Below are 27,974 nucleotides of genomic sequence, written 5' to 3'. Positions count from 1 at the left end.
TGGCACAGCACGTTAAATGCGCTGGCAGAAGACCTTTCTTCTCCAAGGACACCAAGCCTGCTCTAAACACCCAAGCAAGAACTCCCTCGACTACACGAGCAGTTTCCAACCTTCCCCTGCCATAAAACCCTGGAGGTGCCCCAGGCTGCCTAAGCGTTGCTCATCGTCTTCATTCTTAAATCCCCCTTTGCTATACTTTTGACCTGGCCTCCACACTCTCTTTACAGCTTTCTGCCACATTCAGACAGGTCAGAGAGGCACTAAGCACCACGACTGCAGCAGAGGTTGGAAAGACTTTCAGTGAGTGCCAGTGTCCCAGCAAAAAACGCCAGCAGAGGTACGTTCTCCTAGACCTTCCCAGGCTCCACATCTCTCAAGGGTTTCACTCTGTTCCAGTCCATTCCCCTCTTCAGGAGCAGAACCACACCGTCCAACCCTTGAATACGTTGTGAAACAGAGCTTTGCTGGCAAACTCTAAATTCAAGGAGCAGGCAAACACAGAGCGAAACTAGCTGAGCTCACCTCCCGCCAGGGCAGAGGGGAGAGCAGAAAGGGAGCACAACGGTGAGATTCCTGGCAGACAACCTCCCCGCCAGCTGCGGATCCCTGCACCAAGAAGTCGATGGCGGTGGCACAGCTCACTGCACACAGGCAGCAGCAAGACACAAACGGCTCCTGGGCGGCAGAGGAGAAGAGTCCACCGAAGGCACGTGAGACAGACAGACAGCGTGCTCAAAACTTCGGTACAAGCGGTAATGCAAACAGCCTGAAGGGCAGAGGCACATTTAAGACAAAAGGCAAACGTTGCTACAGGCAGGCAGACTATGCAAAGCTCAGATCCACCACCCTGGCTCTCTTGATCACCTCACTGAGCAGAGACAAACCAAATGTCACAGGGCTACTGGACTCACACCTGGTGCACGCGGTGCCCTTCAGCACGTCGCTTCAAGAACAGTCCCACGTGCAGGCTACAAGGTTTGCTGGAGGGAACCTCCAGCATAGCACAAGTACGCTGCTTCTCCCTCAAGGCACCTCTCCGCCTGTTTTCCACTACTGTTTCAGCCGCCCCTTCCCCTCCAAACGAGTGGTTTGCTGTTGGAGCAGGAGTCACAGGGGAGGGGGCAGAAAGGTCTGGCCAGAAGCACGGCAGCAGTGGGCTCACCCCTCCCCACTGCAGCCCACAGCTACAACCGGACAAAGCCATCCGAAACCCACATCCTTAGGTTGTGATTTCAGACACCATGTAATGAGAAGTGACTTCAGGCTGCCACTGAAGGGCCCTGCCATGTGCAGCCACAGGGAGATGGGCGGTGAGTCACTTTTCTGGCAGCGCAGTTTTCTGCCGGATCAGCTCCTCCAACCGACTCCTCCCACAACCGCACAATCGCTCCATCTGACACAAGAGGAGTGGCAGCACCACGCAGCTGGGGAGGACAGACGAGCAGGACCTGCTTTTTCTCCTCTTCCGTGCCTCTGCCTAAAGACAGGCATTAGCAGCTTTCCTCAAAAGTCCCTACGAGCACTGCAAATCAGACTCCAAGCTTACAACAAATGACAACAGGAATGGCTGACTTTCCTCTGCTGATGGAGAAGGAAATGCAAACCAGGAATGCACATGCTGAGCAGTTCACCTAAACATTGCCGGTTCCCCTCCAAGGACTCATTTTACACTTTTCTGTATGTAACAAGGCACTTCCCGACACTCTTACACCCAAAAGTAGGAGGTCAGTCTTCACCAGAGAAGTAGAGAGCTCAAGGTAGCAGACAAAAACATAGCTTTCTTTAATGGCAACCGTCACCACAACTGCTCTGGCTTCACTTCAGCAGAAACTGTTCTCCATTCTATAACTTTCCCAGCTAATAACTGGGATATAATACATATTGCTGTCCTCCTGCATTTGTTGAAAATACTACAAATAGACTCTCTTTCTGGTATAAGCACATCTACCTGTCATGGATATGACCCAGCAGCAGAAATATAAATGAATCTGCAACCCCAAATTAGCGATGAATGAGTGAAAACTAGGAAATAGTTACTTATGAAGGAATAGGCAAGCTGCACTATGCCCTCCTGTGGTCATCGAGAAGATCATCTATTTTCTTTAATGCCAAAAATTGAAGTCATGCTGATGCAGCCAGAGGCAGTTTGGAAGCACCATGCACTACAGAAGGCTCGGTCATGTTCACTGCCTTCTTCACATTCTTACCTACTTCTCAATAGACCATGATTTCAGCAAACAGTATCAAACAGGGTGTGCAGACCCAGAGTTTTGTGTGCTTGTGAGTAAGGATGGATTTTGGCCACTGGGTGAAGCCTCGTCAATACTACCGAATGAACACGCGAGTATCTTTTTTTGACCCACCACATATCTGGACCCACTCTGCATTCACCAACTTACTTTGTTTCACTGCATGTGTTTCCTCCACTTTGAGTAGCATGAGAGAGACAATGGTCAGTCATTAGGGTAAGGTTTCACAACACCTTCAGAGATTCTCCAAACAGCAGGCATTTGGCTAATGTCTGAAATTCTGGGGTCCATTTCCAATGGCCTCTGACTGACTGTGGGTATTTACCATGACAGCGTCCCCTCAGAAACGTCCTTATAGCCCACGAAGGTGTTGTCAATACAGTCAGGTGAGTCCATGGTAAAACTCACCATGCAATAAAGTAGACACAGACAGACACACATACTAAAAACGGAATCTCTTAAAAACAAAATCTCTGCTACGGATGTGGATCCCATAAGCATGGTGAGACCCAGTGGGTTTCCTCCCAGAACCACGAGAAACTCTCTACTCACAGCTTACCTTTTTCAGTACCCAGATTAGCAGACGTTAGGAAAAAAGGAATTATTTTAATTCAAGTGAGTCCCACGCTTTGCTTTTCTCTTCCTTCTCTAAGCACCTTTTTGCATTTAACATTTGCTTTTTACAAGGAATAGAAGCAATCTGCACTTCAGTAGTTGTACACAACTTGTACTCAGGGGCATTTCCAACTGAGATTTCAGGATGGGACTCAGACTAGAGTGCGCACTGAACCTGGAATGAGAGACCTCAGTCACCCTGCAATACACTGGTGGACTGAAAAGAGACGTCAGGGCCACTCTCACCAGCGAGTTTGTGATCTGTAGGAAATCACGACCTAAAATTGCTGGTAGAGTGAGAGAAACTCCTAGATGTACTTCTGTCCTGCATGAAGACAGGCTGCAGTCTGCCCTCACGTGGCCACGTGGAAGATTATGCACCTTTTCCAATTTAAAACGCTCAGTCGTATAGGAAACAGATGCGGAAAAAATATGGGCTCCAGTAGTGTTGGTTAGTTGCAAATGATTTCCTAACAAATCAATGACTTTCCTGGACAACATGAGATTGTTTAGACACTGAGCACTCACTGTACCCACTCAGCATGGACTATTAGCAGCGTTTACATGGGTTAGCAGTGTATACTCCATTCTTGAAACCAGCCCCTTCACAAGGAAAACAATGGGTCCTTGCAGCAAGATGGTTTAAACATCACCCGCTTCTAACAAGAAACTGCCGAAAACGGGCTTTTACATGAGACACAGGTTGCTACAATGGCATGTCAGTTAGAAAGCTTCCTGGCTTTACAAGGTCCTAACAGAACTGCTTGTCACAGGTTTCAAAGAGACCAAGTGGCCGCACTCCAGCTGCCCTACATCAAAAATTGAACTCTCAAAGCCTGCATCCAAATATGTTAGGCAAGACAGTAAGCAGCTACATACAGAATGAAGTCTTGATTAGATCTGTCAGCTAGATGAGGATTTTGCTGTGGAAGCACAGTAAAAGCTGGAAAAAAAACCAGCCAAAAGGCTCCAGCGGGAAGTCCCATTAACACGCTGCTCCTCCGACACTGCTGATGTGATTCCAGCGTTACAACTGGCAATGCGAAAGCTCAGCAGGAAACAACAGAGACTGGCAATGGACACAGATGGGAAAGCAACAGATCTAGAGAGGCAGAAAAGAGAATCAGACCCAAGAAGCAGCTTCGGGAATATGCATCAGGAACTGGCAAGAGAAGAAAGGGTGGATTTGTGAGTGCTTGTCTGCTCAAGGAGTTGCAAGACACCTGAAAGACACCTGTAAGACACCTGCTGCTAGCATCACCTAGCTTTGGCAAAGTGTATAGAGAAGTTTTTTGCAGTTTTCTCCAGTCTTAGAAAACAGAAGAGAATCTTTGCTTGCTATAATGGGAAGAAAGGTGGCTTCAGCGAAAATAAATTCCTCACCAAAGAATTTTTAGACCAATTACATTGTTACTTTCTGAAATGACCTTACCTTTTATGTTCTTTGAAATAGAAATTGCTGAAATACTAAAAAGAAAAAAAAAAGTGCAGTGCCACCTAACTTGAAGAACAATTTTATTGTTGATTTTTTTATAACATCAGTGCACAAATGTTAAAATATAACCCAGCTCCGGAAACATGTGGCTTCAGAGTAGATACGCATGATTTTTATGCTGTGTCTGCTGTAAAGCACTGATTACTTTATGAGCAAATTAAGCTTTGCAGGGGCAGGACACTCTTGGTCTGGGGCAAGTTCATGGAATGTATCCTTCTCATGGAGTTATTTAGGAACAGCTTCTCCATCAACAAACAGTGGCAAGGCAAAGTGGCACCAAACAAGGCAAACAAACCGTCCTTAAAAGACTGGTGACCTCGGCCTTGAAACCTACAGTCAATAATTACACAGGAGCTTATGAAAGGGGAAGGAGTAGAGAAAATGACATGTATATCATGTTTCAGAGATATTCACTTGGCTGCCTCAGAATGAGAAGAAAGGGGAGCTTCTGTGGCTCACCCTAATGGAAGTCTAAATTTAGATAGCAGACAAAGTTCCAGCTGAACTGATTCACCTATACAAAAGGGAAGTGGAGGGTAGGAAGGAGAGAGAGGGAGAAAGAGAAAAAAAGACGGGAAGAAAAAAAAAGAAATCAGGTCCATACAACAATTACATCCAGATATCAGAGGTACAGTCTCCACCAGGGTAACGAATCTCATGAGCTAGGACAGGCCCATCAGGTTCCTTCCCAAAATCCACTAGGAAGTTTTTATTCACTTTCAATCCACCTCTTTCAGTATCCACATCAATCTGCAGCATAACAGAGCCTTCCCTGAAAAAGGGACAAGAAAACGGATATTGGGAAAAGGACTTGTATTTGTTGCTCTTCTCTTCCACATTTGGGCAGGATTTGTCTTCGTTTAATATAAAATGGAAAGAACCCCAGATTTAAGTTGGTGCTTAGCAGGTCTCAGAAATTAGTTACATCACCTCAGTGAAACCTGCAACCTCAAATTAACGATGAATGAATGAAAATTAATAGCTGTTGTTACTTATAAAGGAATAGGCAAGCTGCACTATGCCCTCCTGTGGCCACCTGGAAGATCACCTTCTCCTTTCTTTAATTCCAAAGAACAAAAAGTCATGCTGATGCACTCAAAGGCAGTTTGGAAGTACTACGGATTCCAGGAGGCTAGGTCATGTGCACTGGTTTCTCCCCATTCTCATCTACTTCCAAATAGATCACAATTTCAACAAATAGTATGTGCAGACCCCAACTTTTGTATGCCTGTTGAGCAGGGATGGATTCTGGATAGTGGGTGAAACATCTAGGTTGGTAGGCTGCGTATAAAAAGTTACTGGATTCAGCCTCCCTGCATGGGAACTTTGCTCTATATATCAGCTGGTATATGCGTATCACAAAGAAATCTTGAACATGTGCTTGTACAGTCATCCTTGTTTACCGAAGTTTTCTTACTTGACAAGATTTGGGTAGAACTGCTTGTCCCATCCACTGTAGAGAGAGCTGGTGACATACAATCTCTTCCCATCCAAGCTAAGCTGAATCATCTGAGGTCCACCTGGCACCCTCTTCCCCTAAAATTGTAACAGAGAACAAGGTGCTCAAGACAAGCTGCCACGGAGTTTGAACAAAAGAAATGCAACAGCAAGGAAAAACAAAACAGCACGGCAGTTCTGCTACTCAGAGGACCATCCAGCACTCTGAAATCTTTGACACAAGAGCACCAAATCCCCTGTTTTGGAGAGAGAACAGTTTTTATTGGGAGTCTTATTAAGAAGGAGCCTCGAAGCCAATCCAGATGAGTTCCACTTAACTCACAAAACCAGTAATGTAAGAAAGTAAGGGCTGAAGGGTTCAGGTTGCTGTACTTGGATGGAAGCGTCAAAAGTCAAGAGATGGGTTGCATAACACAGTTGCAAATAAGAACGTGTCTATACTGCAGCTAGGTCACAGTCTGCACTATGAAGAAAACGAGTATGTGGAACTTCCTGAAACTGCCTTCGGTGGCCAACAGATCTCAGCCATGACTATATTCAGTTCTTGCACATCCCATGAGACTTTCCATAGGTAGCTGCCTTGACAGTGATAATATTAATACACATTGCTAATGACCAGAGACAATTAATGCTCTTTCATTTTCCTGTCACGATGCCAGGTGCCATCAAACTCTTTACACACACACACACACACACTGCGGAATGAGCTGGTTTAGTGCTTCGACCATCAGTTGTTGAAAGACTATCAGAAGCAATGACGGCAGTGTGATGAATGCACACTGCATTAACTTTAAATTAGCTAGCTAACAACAGCAGGGAAGATGTAATTACACAGGCTTCAGCGTAGTTGAACAGCTTGTCCAATTGCACCAGGGACCCAGAACACTTACCAGGATTTACTCGCTCCAGTCCATGCTGAAACGTGATACCTGCCCAGACTACAAGCCAAGATATAAACTAGCTCAGGTATGGCTTTAGATGTTGTACATTTGACTGAGGTGTAGAGATATTTCAAACTGGATTACAATTAGCAGAGCATTGACAATGTGCATGTTAGGAAAACTTACTTTGATCACAAATGGCTCTGGCTGACACTGCAATTCCTTGTCTTCCACTACAGTTACAGGCCCACCTTTTGTGATACTGCCTCCCAAAAACACCTGTAACCAAGGGAATCTGTGAGAACAGGCGTTGGCTATCAAAGGAACATGAAAGCAATATAGGGACAATTCTCAAGCAAAAGTAAGTTGTCATTTTCTCCTTTTAAAAAAGAAGGAAATAAGACTGTACTGCCCTTGCACATGACAGCTTTTCTGACGCTGCCTCACCTGTCCCACCAGCTTGGGCTTGCGGGTGTTGGAGATATCATACTGGCGGATGTCTCCATGCAGCCAGTTGCTGAAATACAGGAACCTGTCATCCAGCGAGATGAGGATATCAGTAATAAGACCTTCAAGAAAATATTGAGTAGCAAAGTCAGGAAACGGACAGGACCAGCAACAAACAAGACCACAAGCCTATTATCTTTCAAAATTCTAGTCATAGTAGCCTCAGGAAAATATCTTAAGTTATGGGTTAAACAAACACAATCATCCCTGGAAATGCAGTGCCTACTCAAAGGCAGTTCAGGTTCTACCAGCATTCCCAGGACCATTCCTGAATACTGTGAGCTCGTGCTGAAAGACCCAAACTCCAAGTATTTTCTAGAGAAACTGACCTCAAGCACTGAGCAGTGTGAGAGCAGAGGTCTGACAATCTCATAAGCAAAGCTAATTTCGCTAATCAGAAGTGTTACACAAAGAACCCAAACAGAAATTTAGTATTTTACAAGGGAAGTGTTTGCCTTTTAAGGATAAGATTCTGCAAAAAGCTACACTGTACCAGGGAACTGAAGAGGACAACACCCCATTTCTTTTCCAAACATGCTCACACTAACCCGGCATGTCAGGGAGAAGCCATCCTTGCACCTTCTTGCTGGGTACTTCAATCACCTTCTCTGCTGCCCAGTCTCCTTTCTGCAGAAGGCACAGGAGAGAACACAGCATTATTATTGCCTTGATGTTAGCCAAGAGGGCTCAGCCGTGCATGACAGAAGGAGGAAAAGCAAATAGCACTATTTATTTAACAGGTCCTGTACAGAGGTGATATGCACACTGCAAGCGTTACCAAGGGGTGAGGATGGTAACTATACTGCCAGTGAGAATGTTAATGATTATACGATGCAACAACGTCTCAAACCAACCGCTGTAACACTAGCAGAACTAAAGACTGCTAATCCTCTACAGTTCCGTGTCCGATCTGTCTCCAGCTCGCCCTCTAAAATGGCAATAGCTCTACTCCTCTGTCCGTGACTCCATCACTTTCCCTCCCTCCTCTACCTTGAGGTCTTCCCTGTGCTTCTGAACACTGGCTGAGCAGCAGGCAGCACACATTGACACTGGTGACAAGTTTCACATGTTCTGGTCAGCTGTCCAATTGATACATGTGTGTTGACCAGCTTGCAGGCCAGAAAGCAAGCTGTTGAGCTAATGCTGCAGTGCAGCAAGTGCAAGTGTTCATTAGATTGTCGCGTGTTCAAGTGATCACTAATGTTCCTATCGTTGGCAAGACCTTCCCCTCTTAGAGACTTTCAGAGTTCACTAACTGTGATCGAATTGATCAACAGGTTATTGTGGAGGGCAGGAGCGCTGGAAGTGGGACTGACAGACCAGCACCATACCTCCTAAGCTTTGCTTCCCTTCCGGATCAGGCTGCTGAAGATTTGCATGCTGGACATCAGCAATACGGCTGCAGAGATACTCAAAATGCCTACCAACTGTAATTGCTCAAAGATGACGGACTACACGGTAGCTTCAGAAAGCCATGGCACTGGCTTGTATGCGTGCAGGTTTGCTCTCTGACACAATGTTGTAGCTTGGCTAGAATTAGACTGGAATTAGGAGCCCTGTTTTTTTAAATCAGAATTCTATTTCCTAAGTGATTGGTGAATTTCTGAAGCAACCAGGTTTGAGCTTCTATGTTCACCATGGCTTTCATTACTCACCTCTGTCTTGTAGAACCGATGCACTGCACCACTCAGAGCACACCCAACAAACCCTTCTGCAGCATCCGGGTTGTGGAGGAATCGGATTTCCAAAGGTATGGAGCCCTTCCCTAAGTCAACTGCCTGAATGTAGGTGTGAGTGCTCCAGTCCCACACATTAATGTGGCGGCCATAATGCCCTAATGGATCAGGTCAGACAAAAACAAGCACAGAAGATATTAGTTTAACAAAGAATCACTTTTACTTTTGAGAGTTTAAACAAATGCTCCCTCACCTCTCTCTACATCAGCTGGGTTAAACCCATCTGCCAATACTTTTGGGGTTCCCCATTCGGTGCTCATCAGGACATTGTGTCGTGGCTGATACCAGAAGTCATAACCCAGGGGGGGTACCTCTTCCCCATTCTCCCAATTTCCTTTCACTTCAAAGGTCTCTCCATCCAGCAAAACAAAGCCACCTGATACAAAAAACGAAGAAAATTGTTTGAAGACATTCACACAGATTCACAGCTTAAATAAGATAAATAATATATTAATATTTAAATGTCTGTTTCCCAAACGTGCTGTAAAATGCAACTCTATGCATAAGGAAATTTTTGTGATTCTGTTGGTATTGCTTTTGTGGACTAAAGCAAATGAAAGCTGGGTTTTTAAAGAAGTTCATCATATTGTAATGAATTTTTTAAGCTCCAGCTGGCTCTGTTTCTACTCAAGTCATTCCAACAAATCAGTTAGCCTCCTAGAGAACATTTCAATTAAGAAGTATCTTAGAGAAGATCCTGGAGGAGTCACCTCTGTTTTTCTTTGCTTGCCACCAGTATCCTTGAATTATGTACATAACATGCATCTATTCAAGGACATGTTTGCCCATGATCCAGAAGAGAAAAACCCTGTGAAAAGGAGCAGGGTTCACCACTTACCATCTGAAGCATACTTCTCTTAATAGCTAGTATTTCTCTTTAGATGTCAGGTGTTTTACATCTGAATAGGTAACAAAATTTACAGGCAAGAATCCTTCAAAAGTTTAAACAGGAAATGCAATCTAGAATAGCTTGAAAGGCTTAATTTTCATTAGACAATGAGACAAAGAGGATTTAGGTTGGCAGCAGAATCTTTCAAGCCCAAGTCACAAATACTGCACTGATACAGATTATGTTCAAAAGCAAATCTTCCTTACTCTATGCTGAAGGGGCCCAAGTGAAATGTTAATGGGTTTCTCGCTCATATTGTAACCACTGGAGTTGGTCTTCCTTAGTAATGTATTTGAAAGACTGAGATATGGAAGCTGAACTCATCCACAGTCCCACAGAGGTTCGTCCACATCAGGTTTCAATTGCTGTGGTGGAGCAATGTCCATACAGCTCATCTGCTAACTGAAGTATTTATTCTATCGTTACATAAACAACCGCTGGAGCAGTTACGTGCACAAAAGAACTGCAAGCTCTTAACAATGCTTCTAGCTATGCAGCCTGTACTGTGGAAGCATGCTACTTCCACACCACGAATACTGTTCTAGAGTAATGAAGGGGATTAATACCTTTTCCATTGCCAGAAGGGTCTCCCAAACAGCTGATTAAGATGTCACCACTGCCCAGACAGTGAGAGGTGTGAGGATTAGCCACGTTACCCTTCCAGAACAACTCCACTGGCTCAACAATCTAAAATGAGTATACACACAGTTATAGTCACCACCTCTGAGATCACTACAGAATACCAGTTCCACCTCTAAGAGTTCAAGTTTCCAAGAGGAAGGAGTGGGAACGGTGTTATGTGTGAGGGGGATTGTTTCTTTTGCTACTGTGTTTTTGAGTATCTGCCACCTCCCGCTTTCTACTCTGCCCAGTAATCCATCACATTTATTTGTTCGTCTCAAAAATATAAATGGCAAGAGCTGAATGGATAGAATCAGTCTAATTCCTGCATCAGTGAGACACTGACATCTGCATTTGTTTTAATTAGTATCAGTGGCAGAAACACCACTTGTGTGCATTCAGACATCAGCTCTCACTGGAGTACTAGCAGTTCAGAGGGGAAAAAAAAATATCTTTGAGGCTTTCCAGAGACTCAGTTTGAAACAAAATTCACTGTACAAGAAGAGACCTTTGGGGGTTTTATTTCACTGCATTAATAGTTAAAGGCTGGCAAGGTTCTAAAGAACTCAAAACTGAAAGACTATGAATGAGAGTATTTGCAGGCAGGTGGGGTGGGACAAAAGACCACTACAAAGTTTCCTTACATTCCACATTACAACCTGTCTTCAAAATACGGCTTTGATCACTGAATTTCTCTCTGCCAAACCTGGAACTTTGTACTGAAGTTTCACATATTGCTATATGATTCATCTGACCTCTGACAGTGTATATATTTACATCTCAGCTAATCCTCTATGCTTACCTTATAGTCAGTGAAAAAAACCAAACACACTTAAGACTCAATTCCTTTACTCTAAAACAGTTGTCTAAACTAGGTTACACAAATCTGACTCCAGCAATGTCTATTTTTTCTTCACTGACTGTAAAGACAATCTAAACAGTTAGACATGGAGAAGTCTAAGTCTGTATCTGAACCTCTATCTATGCCAATAGCTGTATCTCTGCCAAATTAATTCTATTGCAGTGGAAGTTTTATTTTGGGAAAATTTCAATTGTTTCCATGAACAAGAGATTTTTAAAAATGTTCATTTCACCATATTAAAACATTTTCTTAACTTTTGCTTTTAAAAAATCTTCATATCACATGTTTAGGAACCAAGGATTACAAAGTCAAGGAGAAGGTGTCCTTTACAGAAGAGATCTGGTTTTGTTCAGTGAAAATCCAATCAAATTTGAACTCATCTCTGAAAAACATACAATCTACATATGCTCAGCTGAATGCGTCAGGTAGGAGTTTACCTCGTGATCTTGTAGTCAAAACCAATAGTACAGCGTGCAACTACTTCGACTGAAATTCATATGGCAGACGAAGGTTGAATTCTGGAACTTCCTAATTTTTGAATGTTTGACACCACATTTACTCGTATTTCTTTAGTGCAAGATTTTTGTGTGTAGTTTATCAATAAACTGTAGGAGTTTCAAAACTTCCACAAGTTCCTAATATTTGCCAAAGCTTCCATAACTGTTCTGACTCTCCTATTTTAATTTGAAGTTGGAATCCATAAAATCACTGTCTCTTGGTCAAAATTCAAGAAATAAAAACACAGCTTAAAGTCATCTAAATATACCTTATGGATTCTAGGAGCTCGCAAGTCTGTTCCCACATCCACCACATAGATGCGAGAAGAGATCAGACTCGGTAGAATGAGACGATTTCTTCTCTTTGTGGCATCCCCAAAGCAGCTGCTGCAGGCATTCCACCCTGAATGATGGAGCTCGTCCTTAAGGTTCGGCATGGGCAGGCGATGGATCACCTACAAAGTCAGAGACAGACTTAAGATTCAGTCTGGTATTGTTTTTCCCCTAGGCAAAGAAATGGGTCTTTATGTCAAAGCATAAATTAATGAAGAGCAGAAGGAAACTGCTATTTGTTATTCAGGAAGCAGATTCAGCCTGAGATATGCAGAGCTGAAGCTGTGAAGTGGGAGAAGAAAGTTGGACATCATGATTGCATAGCATTTGTTAAGTGTTGTATGCTACTGAATTAATCCAAATCTTTAAAAGACTCTCTCTGATTAAGGAGACATGGAATAACGATATGGAAAAACCCAACAGAAAAAAGCATCACTTGTCCATGTGCTGCAAGTCTCTGACTGTACAAGATTTACCTGATTACAACAGGGGCTGACTGCAGCAAACTGCCATGATAATTTGCACTCTTGCTTCTGATTTTACTTTTCCTCTGTATAACTAAGAAAAGTTGAAATATTACAGCTAAGTTTTGTCAAAGTTTGAGGAGATTTGTTTCCTCCACTCCTCTGCAATAAAACCATAAGCAGTAGCTATAAAAAAAAAAGAACAAATTATGAAAACCTTTGTTGTCAAACCAGATTCGCTGCTCTTTAAAGACATGGAGATCAGAGTCCAGTAATTTGAGTCATACAAGCACCACATGTTTAAATGCAGTTTAGCGTACACTATTTGCAGTAAAAAACTGAGCAGCTTAAGGACAGTCTTACCAATATTTTGGATCTGGTATAGTGGTAGCTACCTACCCACAGCTTTCCATTTATGAAGTAAATAGATTAGATTTATAATGCCTAATGTGTAGAATTTCCCAGAGTATCAGACATTCTACATTATAAACTCTGCCTATACTACTGACACACCCTGAGGAATATCACCTTCTAGAGCTTAATACTCGTGCTCAGTGTAAATCAGTAATAGTGTTAGAAAAAGAACTATTAAAATATTAAGCACAAAAACGCTCTCAAAGTGCCTTGAGACTAACAAGATAAATATTATCTTTGAGTAACCTAGTAAGAAAAACAGCAGAGGATTTGATTGCCTCTCAACACAAATATCTACTTGAAAATGACCATGCAAACCCAGATATTCACCACCCTAGCAAACGGAGCACCGGAGGCATTCTGCACACAGGTACCTGACAATAGTGTGGAGATTTGGGGTCAACATCCACAGTAGCCAGGTAGTCAGGCTTCTCTATCCCAGTGTTTCTGTAGATACAAGGCAGGTACACAATCTCCTCCCGGGGACCTTTCAAGGCAGAAGGCTTTTTTAATGTGTCAAAAGAAACCATTTTTACAAAAAGCTGTGGTTAACTTTAAGAGAATCTGCTCTGGATTTAATCTCTCCATCTGTAAATTGTGATTCTTCCTAGGAAACTGAACCTCAGTATTTCCATTTTATGGAGAAACACTAGTAGTATATAGTTTGAGCAGCCAGAAATCACCAGGAGAACGTGCTTGTTCGGCTGTGGGCCCTTTCCACTCCCTTGCCCTCCTAATATAAGAGGCACTGGTACAATTATTTTCCTGAAAAAGGACAGTGCTGGAGACCACCTTCCCATCTGCGAAGCCGTGGCAAGCCTCTCCTTTCCCAGTTACACAAGTGATGACCCCCTGCTGCCAGGGCCCAGATTTCAGTCTACCTATGCCAAAAGCCTACTTACTACAATCTATAAAGTTGAGGCTTTTTAAATATAACAAAGGACTCAAGGAGAAGTTCCGACACTATTAAAAGCTACAGCAAAACGCCTCAAGGGCTTTAGTGAGGTTCAGGATTTAGCCAGACACTGCTGGGAAGAAGAGAACATAACTTTTGTACAGCTACAAGTGGATGAGAAGCTTGCCGTTAACCTATGTCACACAGAACACTCTACCACTCCCTTCCTCTGTCTTCCCCTTCTTCTGTCCTAGACAGTCACTTGGTTTTATGAGAGAGTCTGAGGGCAGTCTATAAAGGTCTCCATCCAAAAACACCAATGAAACTCTTTTTTTTTTTTAGGTTAAACACTTGCCCCCAATATTCTTAAAGCACAGCTCTATTTTGCAGCATAGAAAACCAGAACAGTTTGTGGAGTGTTAGCATCCTATAGCCATGCCTACATCTAAACCCAGACCCACTTTGTTTTAGTGCTATCATTTAGTGAACTCATGGTAACAGAGCTTGCATGCTCTGCCCAGAGTTGGGTGCAGAATGAAATAAAATCTCTTCGGATATTTAAAGTCTCCTTGGCCTTGCTAACTAATGAGCCGCTCTGGAAGGCATCTACCTAGTCTTCACCTAATTTGAAAACGATTCCTTTACTGATGGCCTGGATTTAGAAAAGATGTGACACTACTTGCCTTTCATGGCATCCAGAGGAGTTGCATATCCTGGACCACATGCTCCACATTTTGCTGCTTGGAGAAAAAAACAAAGTTCTTTTAATCTCCAAATTATTTTAAAGCGTATCTCTAAGAGGACATTGGCTTTGCATTCAGAGGTTGACAAATCTTAGATCCAGTTTTTACACTGCCAAACACCTCTAAGTCTCCCTGACTCCAATCAGTGCTGAGGTTACTTGAGTTTCTGAAAATACACACAATATGACACTCCATGCTCAAAAATAATGGGAAATTTGGGCCTTCATTTCAAGGAGTTCAGCTCACAATTTTAAAGCACATTCATATATGGCAAGGGTCTGGGATTTAAGGAAATTGCGTTAAATGTTTTACAGAAAGCTGCTGAATCACTGCCAGATGAGTAAGCAGACAGATTGCCCAATTTGAACAACCCACTTTATTATCACTGGAAAGCCTCCAGTCTTTCTCTGCATATAAATGCTGAAGAAGTGGTTATTTTTAAGGATTTACAGCCTGGGTAAGAGGTAATACTGGAGGTGACCAGAAAGGACAAGAGAAAAACTTGTCTCTTAAAAACTCAGCTCCCCACCTCTGCTGTCACACCACTGTTACAGCTGCCAGAAACCCTCCTTGAGCAGGCATTCCTTATTCACCACTTCCAGCACAGCAACTACATCACAAATCAGACAACTTCGTGGGGAAACTGTAGTTTCAGGAAGCTAGAAAGGGAATCTGAATGTCCTCTGGAGAAGAGAAACCCACCAAAGCAGAAGGACCATGCCTGGTTCAAGGCTGGACTCTGCGTTAGGAGGAACATGTCATTTTGTAGTGGCAGAAGACTGAGAAGCAACGCTCTCCTGCACCAAGAGTCAAAACAAAGTCATGCATCTGGGTGTCTCTATGCACAGCCCCTCAAAATTTCAACAGAGAATGGGAACTGCAGCAGTTGTTGCCTACAGCTTCTCTCTCTGGAAAGTGATGCGTTGACTTCCAAAAAGCCAGGACTCCTATATTAGGATTTTCCAGAATTAAGAGCTTGATCCTCAGCAAGCATAAAGCACTGCTCACTACTAACATGTAATACTTCATAAGCATTTCAGCTTAGTTCTAAAAAGTTTCTTCGCTCACTTTGTATGAGTTTGGATCTCAAGCAACATCTAAATAAAAATCGTATTAAAACAGTCTCATACACAGCGATTTCTACTTTAACACAGTCAACAGAACATATACGCTCAGGATTGCATCAATAAACTGTTGGCTAGAATTAAGAAAATATTACCCTGAAATATTGCTTTAAGGGGCAGTTACAACATGTTGCAAATTTACAGGCTTAACTGACGCACATAAATCTCTACTTTTCTACAGTCACAGAGCTGCACGCCTGCTGAACCCAATGTAGGAAGCTTCTGCTACATTCCTAAATGGAACTAGTGTACATATATATATAAAAAAGGTGTTCAATTTTCAATATGACATGAAGTGAAGTACATGTTGACAGAAGCAAAAACATAGTATAGTTGCCTCCCTCCGTAACTCAGGTGCCTGTAATAAAAATAAGCAAACCAGCTAATTATTTGCCATTCTCTGATATTCAAAAAGAGAAGTTTATAGCAACAGGTTTTTCAGAATGCCACAGATCTAAGATTTCAAACCTAGAGGCAGTGACAGCTCCAATGCCCATTTAATTATGGAGTCTTTCTGGGAAGGCAAAATGCTTCAAGCAATCCACTTGCTGCATGTGGAGGCTTGTAACTTTAAAAACTGGATCTTTTCAAAAAGGGTAATTTAATACTTCAGGTTTAATTTCACATTCTTTGTGAAATATTTTTATCTGGAAACACAAAATATAAAATTTGCTTTGTTCCATTTATGTCTAAGCCATAATTTAAACTTTATTCCAATTTTCTCAATCACCTAAATTAGCAGGAACTCAGTATGCATTAGACCACTGCTTAATTAGCATTGCAAATGCAGTTTTCTGCAGATTACTTTGAGAAAAAGATTATTTGTGCCAAACTGTTTTCCAGAGAAAACATACAGCAAGATGATGAACGTTTTCTCTTCCTTCTTCTCATACACAATTTTCTCCTTTCCCTCTGATCTTGTTCAAATACTCTTTTATTCTGAACCATTGTATCTAACTGCCTGAAGACATCCGCAGATGATGCAAGCCTTTCCGTGTTATACGATGCCAAGCTCATTTGTGAATACAAAATAAGGTTTTTGTCATGAAACTGTGATTTGTACCATCTTGTAGCAACATGTTAACAATAATATTTACATTGCTATGTTAATAATCCATGGTTAAACATGTTAATACTACTTACTACGTTCCAGATCCGCCATTAATCTGGCAGCTTACCAAGTGTTTTGAGCACCAGGAAGCGGGACGCTATATCACATACATGTGGTTTGCAAACTCCAGCGAGGACAAAAGCATCGAGATTTTTTTTTTGCAGTGTACCTTACACCTTTATAGGCAAATTCTCTTATGGTAAGCTTCCTAACCACAAAGTCCACCTTCCTTGTCTTTCTAAATCAAAGAACATTTCTCTACCACCAACGGCTCACGTCTGAATTTAACGGGAAGAACATATGCGTTTAGCTTTAACTGCTTCATTGTACAATTTTCCTTTTTTCACAAATGAAGTTATAATAAACCTGATTCCTCCTTACTCCTATGCAGTTATTTGTACATAGACACCAAAAGCTGACGAAAATAGCCCTGTTCCTTTTGTTACCGTTGTCTACAGCAATTCTCTCTTGTGGAGAGCAAAGGGAATTGAGGAATCCACTCTAGCTTCCTTATGCTCTGTATTTTTTCATGTCTTTCCATCTGTTCCGTTCCTCTTTTTGGAGAACAGGAGGGACAGTAAACCAAAGGCAACTGTCCAATCCTTCGTGAACCACCAACAATGATCCACAGGCCACTCTGGAAAACTCCATAAAAATCAACAAGGTTTGAGGATATTTTGCTACGCTTACAACAGCTGAAAATATGTAAGCCGTAATTTCCCACATAAAGCATAATGAGGGACTCCCTGCAGCTTTCCATCCACTCAGTAAGTTTTAGGCAAAAAGAAGGCAGTTCTCAATGTCATAAATGTTAAAAGAGCTTCTCTGATGGTGGCAAAGACACTGCACTTTTTTGGGTGGCAGTGAAGAATAAAACGTTTCATTTCCCTCATTTTTTTGGGCACCAAGTTGTACCACAGCACCAAGAAAAATCACATACTGTGCAAGGTCAAAGAATGACGACTGGATCTGTCAGTCTAGCAGTCACAGCACAGAGAAACGGTCCAGACACCTCCGGGTTCATTTGTCCCTGATACTGGGTGAGGCAAGTCACTGCGTTCTCTGCATCTCTGAATACAAGCACTTCCTTTGTCAGGCAGGTGATAAAGATGCCTCTCTGCTTTTTCAAGGGCTGTAAAGTCTTCAGAAATGCCGAGCTCCTCAGGGCAAAGAAATACAGATCATGCCAAAGGACACAAAACATTATAAAAGCAAGACTTAGGAGATTGTTTTATGAAAAACTTCTGAAAGTAGCTATTTTTAAAAAAAAATAAAAGGCCAATCCATTTATATTTACCTAATCAGTATGTTAAAAGTTTTGAAGTGATACACAAAGCCTCTGAGGAAGCTGCAGCATGAGCAAGCTGTACTCAGGTTAACCTGGAGTCACTAGTAATCTGGATAATGAGGTTTATAGATGTACAACAATGGGTAATAGCATTGTAAAATAATATCCCACCTGATAAAGCGCAGTTTCATAGTATATTCATTAACTCTTAACACAAAGAGGTATTCTTTGATAGTTTGGGTTTTACAGCACGAAATAAAGGAAAGGAGCAGGAAAGATGCTGTCTTTTTACATGCACTACTTTATGGCAGCAGAGTTCTTCAGCTCACTTAAGACAACCTGTGAAGGTACCTAAGACTCTTTACTCTATAGAAGGAGTTTAGGAGAAATGTGGCAATAAACTAGGTACCTCTGTTGAGAGCTTAAAGTTAGGTGGAGTAAATCTGGGCCAAACGGGGCTTTTTGCCTGAGTAAGTAGAAAGTCTTCTGAACTTCAAGTCTACGCATGGGTTAAACACTGCCATATTAAAAAACAAAGGGAGGCAAATCCGGTTTATGGTATGATTGTGCTAAACTGCTGAAATAAACACACAAATGGGAAAAAATAAATTAGTGTATCAGCCGTACTATATACATGACAAGACACAGGCCTTACAGAACAACAGAGACACAAGAAGCACATTCTCTCTGGAACACAAGTCTTTTTCCAAGTAACAAATTATGCAAGCAGACGTTAACGATCTGTTAAATTTTTGAAGAACAGTCCAAGACTTGATCTTCTACACTGCCAAGAGCATACTTTTCCAAACCTTGTGACCAATCAATCACCATCATGCTACTTGAAGCTTTAAGGTGCAGTATTTAACTTACTCTTTATACACTGCCTAGCGACTTCTTACAGGCTGCCGCGACCACTTAGACAAAACTGTCATTATCACAGGTTACAAACTGAAACTTACAGTTTGTTAGAAAGCAGAACAAAACAAGTATAATTGCATTATTAGTACTTACAAAAGCACAAAAATATGAACATTCACCCTAGGCAGATAAACCAGACTAGACACTTTTGCTGAGTCAGAATCATTGTTTTTGTCTGTGTAATAACGGCTTTTTTTTACTAAGATCTACAATGTCACCCTGTTTGTGATATCACAATGTAAAATGTCCCCTTGCAAATTACACAGTATTATATTCCCATGCAAAAACACCTCCATCTATTTTAGTCCCCTCCCTCCGTTTCCAGTCCATGTACCCAAAAACGAAAGTCCATAAAAATTATATGGTCTATCACAAAAATACAAGCAAAAAGTTAAACTCTGGTCCTCAGTTTCCCAACAGCCTTCCTAAGAGCCGTTCACGTTCACAGTGAACCGGAGCAGCAAGTGCAAATGCTTATTTCAGTTTCTAAATGCGGAGGTACTAAGAGAGACATTTAATGGTAGCATAAAAGGCATTTACTGATAGCATTAAAGCTACTCATTTAAAACCACGGGGGGTGGGTTAATAGCTTAAAGAAGTAAACCTTTTAATAGTCAGAGGAAATGCTGAACTTCAGCCCCGCGTCTCTCCTTACCAGTCCACCATACTAACGAACACACTGGCCCCGGCTTACAAGTTTCACAGTGCAAAACTGTAGCCAAAAGCAGCAGATCCCGGCTGGATCCACGGGCTGGATCTCTTACCCATGTCAGATCAGACGTTCAGGGCTGCTGGGTGCGTGTGCAAGAGGAAGTACAGCTGCCGGGACTGGATTTTTGTGAAGCAAAAGCTGCTCGGAGAGGGTCATATATACAAGAGTGAAGGGGCGGGCAGGACTAGGGAGAGAAACTGCCAAGGGGAGGATCCAGCGCAGCTGGGATGCGGGAAGACGGGGACAGAAATTCAGTTTCTGCTTCCTGGGAAAGAGCAGAGGAAGCTTCCAAAGCTCTGCTTGAGCCCACGTCCTCTGCTGCACCTGGCTCTGATGCTGCTGCACTTTCCACCTGCTCCTGTTTATATTCCAGATATGTTTATCTGGGTATTTTGTACCCAAGTAACCACCCTCACGCAGAAAGCGCCTGCATGCTCTCTAACAGCAAAGGGGGAAACAGTTGTGCTTAAAAACTCTTTGATTTTGGGCCATGTTTCAAGTTCTCCAGGAGTCAACGCATGCCAGACCGGATCACAGCTCTCAATTGTGTCTGCTTTGGCAGGCAGCAACATTTTCAACATTTCATGGACCTTCAGTCCCTTGAACAAGGCAGCTACAAAAAGACAACTTGCCTGCTGAAAACTTCACAGAATTACTTCTTAAAGAAGATTCTTTCAAGATTGACAGCTGCCCCAGAGTATTGGAAAATCTGGATTTCACTCTTTACTCCAGCTGGGATTCTGCTAAACTGTCCCTAATAAGAATTAGTCTATTATTTCCCATTGATTTTTTAAAGGACAGCACTTTTTCCCAGGCAACATTACCTCTGTCATTTCCAAAACATTCTCAAGAGAGGATACTGCATTTTACAGCCCTGTCCCACTTCTCCTCTGCCTTTTACATAAGCCACCAGTAACAGCAGAAAAACTAAACGGTGCTGAAGCGCTAGAACTATTTAAGCAATTCCCTCCATTAAGCCAAGAGAGTGTCAGGGAGAGCTGATAAACAACCTATAATTAACCATTTATTTAGATTTATTTAGTGAACTGAGCCTTTTTTTCCTGATCACGAATTAGACAAATGCTGTCTCTTAACTTGTTTACCGCTTCAGACTGCTAGCTAAATATTTTGTGCAAACAAATTATTGCTCAAAAATGCTTTTCTCTAAATTTTAGTTTCAATACTCCACAGCTGTAGTTGGGTATTTGAACTGGCTGATGGGCCATCCAGGTCATGTCTCTCTCATCTCATGTGATGGGCTAACTGCTTCAAAACAAAGATAATTTTTTGAAAAAAGGTATTTTTATTATTTTTGTCCATGAACCTTTAGTATTTGTTGGACTGTTCAATTTATTAAGAGTTCTTTGCATACCTACCACTCTTTTTGGTCTTTTCCTCCTCAGATACAGCCTTGTCTGTCCAACAGTTCCTTCCCTTCTCAACTTCTCATTTTAAAACACCATTTTACGACACATAAGCTTGATTCAGTGGCCTTTTAAGCTGCTATCAAAAAACGTGAGTAGTTTATTTCATAAACTCAAGAGACTATGTTCTCAGGAGACACCATGAAACGCTAACGGAAGATCCACCTCAAGGAATCGGACCTGTCTTTGCAGACCGCTGTGCTCCTGAAGAACCCCGCCGACGCTAAAGGGACTCCAAGGATGAACAGGAGGTCACAAACATCACTTCAGTTACGAGATCTATGACCTGAATTTTAGGCAGAGTGGGTGGGAATTCAGTCATTCTCAGCAATGACCTACTTCTGCTTCCATCAAAATCACCAGGAGTTTTAGCTCTCGAGGTCAGCAGGAGGACAGTCAGGCCAGTCCACACATCCACTGAAGACCCGTGCAAGGAGTAGTACTGCCAGAGAGCAGGGGAACCACATAACACCACCAACTCAAAAATGTGCAAACTGATCAGGCAATAGTTTACTTCTGTTTAAATCATCTGACCCAACAAGGAACGCATTATTGCTCAGGATGAAAGTCACATTATATTAAATCATTATATGCTTGGCTCACATCTCATGCCACTGCGGAGGCAGTGGGATCTGCTGCACAGCTTGGGATGTGTCTATCACAAACACAAAACCAGAGAAAGGCCAAGATGAGTTTGTACACACCCGGAGGCTTTGGAACAGCCTCAGAGGCAGCCTGAAGCAGGGAAGTTGCAGAAGAGATGCTAGAGATTAAAAGAAGTGCGTGCCAAAGGGGGCGGTGGGGAACAGCCCAGGGAAAACCTTACAGACAGCTCCTGAGATAAAACCTGTTGAGTGAAACAGGACTGTGTCAAAAACAAAGCCACACTAGCAGCCAAATCTAGTCCTTCAGAGGCCAGCCTACACTCCAGCACCTTTCTCCAGTTTCTGTACACCTCTTACTACTGTGACACCCCGTGTCGCAGCTCAGACTCCTGCAACACTTTCGGCAAGTGCAGGCCTGATTTTTGTATCCTGCATCTGGAAATTAATCTCATTAAAGTGTCATCATTGACATTCACAAACATAATTTATCAAAGTAGAATAGTTTTTATCAACACATCGGCATGCCTTGTCTTGAGAGACCATTATAGTGTATCGTTATATTTATAGCAGCGCAAAAAGAACGTATAGGGCCCAACACACTCATCTCTGGCCCATACCTTTTAATGGCATCCACACTCCACATTATGCTTGATGTAAATTCTGATTTAGTTCAAAACAAGCTGACTAGATGGTTTATCTAGTCCATTGCTTCACATACCAAAGATTCCCCAAGAGCCTCACTCCCCTATTCTGCATGTTGTTCAGTAAGTGCTGCATAGGACAGAGAACTTGGGTTTCTTCGCAAAGCAAGCCCGGAAGCATGGGACTACACAGTACCTGTCCCAACCAGACTTTTCATCACATTTTCATGACGTTTCATGAGCCATATGGAATGAGTCCAGGTATTATGGCCAGGATTTCAAATGCTCTTACTTTTATTCTTCTTTGTGAGATTTTGTATAGCTCATTCTCAGCTGATACAGCATGGTACATGTCTCATATTTCGATGTACTGTTTTTCAGATGTTTGATTCAGATTCTTCCAAGGTGGATATAATGTGAAAATTCTTTATTTTCAGTCTTTTGATTCTACACAGGATCTGTTATGGCAATTCTTTCAATTACAAGTAGAATGGAAAAGTAATCTCTCTAGTTTAACTGATGTCCTGATATATGCATAGTATGTGGAATATTGGGTCCCTTGTCTTTTATTGAGAGTCCTTGTATAAAAGCACCGTAAAAAGAATGAATTATAATTATTACCCATGATAAACTGGATCAGGCATATATCAAAAAGTTCATATAAAGTGACATGAAATAGCTACAGTCTGAGTTAGAAATAATTTCTTTTCTTCATGGCCCTGGACAAGTTTCAAACTGTCCATCTGCCAACCTTTCTGCCTGCCTTACTACTGATGACTTTCTGAACTTGGTAACGTGTTTGCAGAATTAAGCAACCAACAGTCACATGTTTTGTTTGTACAATTTGTCCCGCAATCATGCAAAATGCAAAACCTCTTCAGGAGTAGGATCAGGACCTTTACATTGCACTCATATTTTCATTCTGGTCATAACTAATACAAACAACATCTCTCCTCCCTCTCCAAACATCTCAATCCACTCTCCAAAACAAGAATATGAGAACAAAAATCTAAATGTCATTGTCAACGAGTACAGTAACTAAGAACTCCCTGTTGTGTGTTTGGCTTGGTAGACAGTTTAATACCAAGGTTTCATCCTTCTAATGTTTATGAAAACATTGTGTCAATTTAAATGAATCTTTACAAAACAGGCAAAATCTTGCCACCGTCAGGCAAAAACGTCATAGAAAATGTTGCTTGAGTAAGACTATTGCATTTAGATGAGCAATGTTCTTTCTTTCTTCTCTTGATTGCGCAGAAAGTACTGAAGCAAAGGAAAAGAGAAAAGAAATCCGAACAAACGCAACACAAAAATAAAACCCCGAAACAAAAAGCCCAGCTAAACACAGCAATCCATTGGAGACAGATTCATTCACCTCTAAAGAGGATGGGAACGAAAAAAACCCACACATGACAAGCAAGAGTCAGATCATCCAAGGGACAGCTGGAAAAACCTTCAACCACCACAAAGCTGAGGGCAAAGTAAGACGTGGTGAAGAATTATGATCAGGAAAAAATATGAAGCCATTGTGTTTGCAAAGTCAAGCATTCGTTACTAAAAGCTACAGTGAAGGGTGTCAGTATAAATTAAATTCAATGCCCTTTTATGCTGATATAAATTAAATTCAGTGGCCTTTTAAATGCGCATGGTAAATCCTACATTGTGAAATAACTTACCATTATTTTTTCAGAAGACACACACCTAATTCATTGAGTAGTTAGTACATTTTTAACCATTAATATTTAGTGCATAACCCCAAGTTCAGCAAAAAAACCCCCAACGCATTCCAACCATGCACAAAATGCAATTTTTTTAACTGCTCTACATGAAGCTTGCTATACGAGTATTCTATTCAACTATTAACTTTAGTTGCGCAATACCCACTGCGTTAGTGGCATCATTTAGTTTATTTGACAATTGCTGTCTTGAGGGAGAGGAGAATTATAACTCCATTGACCAAAAACAATTACTAAATTCCAATGCCCACTTTAAAAAAAGCACGAGCATTTAGCTAATTTGTAACAACATATGCAGCTCACTTGTCCCTTCTGCAAATTTGGCTGCAGATGTTTTATGCTGAGCACCCAAAAATGAAAACTACCCAATTACTGGCCCGATTTGTAGTTTAAGCAACTCATCCACAACAACCTTGGAGTCAATGGAGATGCTAGAATTTATTTTTGAGAATTAGTAGAGGATAAATTAGGTTGCAGAAGATAAAAAAGAGTCAATCGCAGCCTACCTTCAAAAGAAGAAACTGGGAAATACACATCATTCTTCTTCATTTCACTCCCTGGAAAATTGTTCAACAATTTGTTACAACCTTAAAATAACTAGGAGGGAACTAGCCTGTAATTATCAAGAACAAATCACAGCACACCAGTCTATTTCTATGATAAGAGAAGACTTTGATCAAAAGGGGAGAAGTAGAAGAGAGCATATTTCTTAGTTATAATATAAGTTTGATGTTGTGCCTCACAACTTCCTCCTAACTAAACATAAAGCTTATAGGAAACACCTGTAAGTTTGGTGTAAAAATACCTACAAAATTGTAAAATAAAAAAAAATCTCTGTAATGATTCACTGACAAATTGGAAGGATGTTTCCACTGTAGCTCTGTATAGGTCTACTATGGACCCATATTAACAAATAATTTCACTACCGTGTCACATGTGAAACAGAGAACAGGCACATTAAATCTACAAACAACAGCGAAGTAGGAGTGTCAAGTATTCTCGATTATGGGATTATGAAAGAGAAGGGATTATGAAAAAATGGAGACATTTGTAAGTGGAGGGGTGTTTTTCCTGAAATAATACCATTGTTATCAGAATTAGCCTGGAAGCTAGAACCGTCTAATGCATCTTAAACAAAGTTTTCAGAATTCCTTCTGTTTATTTATAATCTGGATATTTGTTCCCAACCTTATGTGGTTCAGAGGCAGGCTGAAAAGCATTAGTGTGAATTTGTCTTAAAACAGCATGGAAGCAGGTCTCGATGCATTAATTGATGTCAAGTGGCAAAGTGATCCTCTGCAACACAAATGTTGACAGCCTTCTTCAAACTTCATTGGTATTTGCAAACCACAATATTGCTCTTTAGTTGTTATATAAAATACTACATCTACATGGCAATTCCACTGGCAACCAGAGTTAAATATCTACACATGTAATAATAAATGATGCTTTTGACAACTTTCAGATTTTATCACAAATCTGTTAAATCCCATAGTCATGCTATCTGAAGGAATCACAGTTTTTCTTTTTAAGAGGCAATATGCTGAGCCTCATGTCTATGGAGAGCTTACGGCCTGAAGCTGAAACAAGTACAAAATCCCACACATTTATTATTTTTAATGATTTCATAATGTTTAAAGAAATTGCATAATCTTGGAGAGCCCGATCTTTTACTTCAAGGTTGATAATAATGACATGACAACAACCAGATGTTTAGAGAAACTGCAAAGGGAAATCTCAGCTGGGACTTGACAAGACAAACAAAACCAATGATTAAAAAGACAGACATTTTTATAGCCACAACAGCTTCCTGCAGAGAAATATCTTGATCCTGCGCCAAATCCCACAGTCCTGTAGGCTAGAGGCCTCTAACTCTATTTTTGTTAAGACTTCCCTTGAGTAGGTTTCTTCTGCAGTGGTAGGTTATTTGCCTAAGTAATTAGCTCATATTTAGTACATAATATTGTCATTCTTTCAGGACTAGTATTATTAGCGGTCAGTAAAAAATTGCCATGTCTTAGCAGCTTTTTAAGGAAAGGAACCCCGCTCCTTATTTGTACCTTTGTTGCTCAATTAGGGTCTCTCAAGAATAAAGGAGAGAGACCTGTATTAGCTGAAGAGCTGGACCATAACGAGCTTTAGTATCCCTTCAAATGGTTGGTGTCCTTTAAAAAGAAATGTTTAGGTTTGATCTACCTCAGTATTTACCCCTGTTACACAAATACGCATTCAAAGAGCTTGTAATTGTGATACGCGTTCTTGGCCAAACGGGTCCACAACTTCAGTATGATCTATAAGGATATCCTTTGTTCAGAGGGCTGTTTGTTTTCAAAAGGGAGATTCTTTATAAACGTAACTCCAAGTGCATACCCGACAGTTAATCAAGTCCCCTAGGACCTCAAACTGTAATAGCTCATTGAAATAAAAAAGTTAAAATAATAAAAAAAAAAGACTTCAAGACCAAGCAGAAAGAAAATGTACTCCTTACCTCTCTGCAACGTATTAAAACACTTCGGCGGATTTTTACCCTAAAAACAGAAATGTAAGAGTTTTTAATGATTTTTAGAAATCTTTTCAGAGACACAAGTGGCGACTGAGGCTTACACATTTGGTAGCTATGGGGTTTAAAACAACTTAAGTAACTCCTGGTCACCCATTCCTATCTTTACGCTATCCACTAGGTTGTACAGAAACAGCAGTGGACAGGGGAAAAAAATTCCTACACCTTTAGTTATCACAGAGAAATTTTGGAGAGAAGGCAGAAATTTATAGCTATAAACTAATGAAAATTCGTGCTCTATGTTACACCTTGTAAATGTAAATGAGTTACAACGTATTTGAGAATTAAATTGAGCATGGAACCAATTAATAAGCATCCTCGGGCATCACGGTGACCCATTTGTGCAAAGTATTAAGGAGTAACATTTAATGGAGGATTCCCCAAATCCAGTCTTAAAACAAGACATTTGATTTCTGCTTCATGAGGAGGTTGGGAAAAGCATTTTAGGAAGAGCTAGAGACATTTATTTCAATGTTTGTTTGAAAAAAAAGAAAAACAAAGTTCAAAACTTTGTATTTAAGTTAAAATATAGAACATGTGGATGTTTTAAACGTTTAGACATAAAGAATACCAGTTAATGTTAAATTTATCACAAACAATATAAACTGAACCTAAGTTCTAATTCAGTGGGATAAATGAAACAGAGAGACAGTTTGGTAATCAAAAGGCAACAGGGAAATGTCCTGTGCTTAAAGCGACAAGTGAATATAATAAAGAAAATGAAAAAAATCAGTGAAAACGTCACTTAACTGTAGTAAGCGTGGGTATTTTGGGCAGCCAGCACGCCTTGCTGCGTACGCGTCTGTCTACCTTGATGTACCTGCCTCAGCCAATCTGCCACAGGAATAAAAGAAGTTGCAGATATAATTTTGTTTTCAAAGTGTTAGTGGCCTTCTCAAAGCTTATTTCATTCAAACATATTCTAATGGAAATTTCTGCTCCCTCAAAATCTTTATCTGTTCTTCTGGCCAGCCCCACGCTATTTTTTGACTACACTTGAGAACTGGAAAAAGTCTACCACATCCTGTTCCACTTTCCAAGCTGAAGCACATCCTTCCAAGGATTTTTCAGCTACGCTAAAACCGCATGTTGAAACTTTTCACTTTTTGCTGCAGGCGGTTCCAATCTTAGCCCCCTGGCAAAAAAACGTACACGGCAAGTGCCCAAAACTCTGGCTACCTGCAGGAGCAAAATCC

General features: G+C 41.3%; 1 protein-coding gene across 1 annotated transcript; it reads right to left on the bottom strand.

Moving 5' to 3' along the window:
- Positions 1 to 4,362: 4,362 nt before the first annotated feature.
- Positions 4,363 to 14,648, bottom strand: LOC104258998 (methanethiol oxidase). Its single transcript, XM_009814263.2, has 11 exons — positions 14,600 to 14,648; positions 13,396 to 13,508; positions 12,080 to 12,265; positions 10,397 to 10,517; positions 9,135 to 9,317; positions 8,861 to 9,039; positions 7,754 to 7,832; positions 7,146 to 7,267; positions 6,885 to 6,977; positions 5,777 to 5,895; positions 4,363 to 5,131 (listed from the first exon to the last, which is right to left on the bottom strand). The coding sequence occupies exons 1-11, from the start codon at positions 14,604 to 14,606 to the stop codon at positions 4,969 to 4,971; spliced, it is 1,365 nt and encodes a 454-aa protein (XP_009812565.2). The 5' UTR covers positions 14,607 to 14,648; the 3' UTR covers positions 4,363 to 4,968.
- Positions 14,649 to 27,974: the final 13,326 nt, after the last annotated feature.

This window comes from Gavia stellata, chromosome 33 (assembly GCF_030936135.1).
Source record: "Gavia stellata isolate bGavSte3 chromosome 33, bGavSte3.hap2, whole genome shotgun sequence".
NCBI lineage: Eukaryota > Metazoa > Chordata > Aves > Gaviiformes > Gaviidae > Gavia > Gavia stellata.
The sequence above is the reverse complement of the archived record's forward strand: the minus strand, read 5'-3'. Positions and strand labels throughout refer to the sequence as shown.

What these genes read in the sequence shown, in the direction of transcription:
- LOC104258998 (XM_009814263.2), bottom strand. An exon ending in AATCTCCACACTATTGTCAG is followed by an intron (nt 12,266 to 13,395) that starts GTACCTGTGTGC and finishes CTGACTTTGTAG; the next exon opens with GTGATCCATCGCCTGCCCAT. An exon ending in CCCAGCTGATGTAGAGAGAG is followed by an intron (nt 9,040 to 9,134) that starts GTGAGGGAGCAT and finishes CTGATCCATTAG; the next exon opens with GGCATTATGGCCGCCACATT.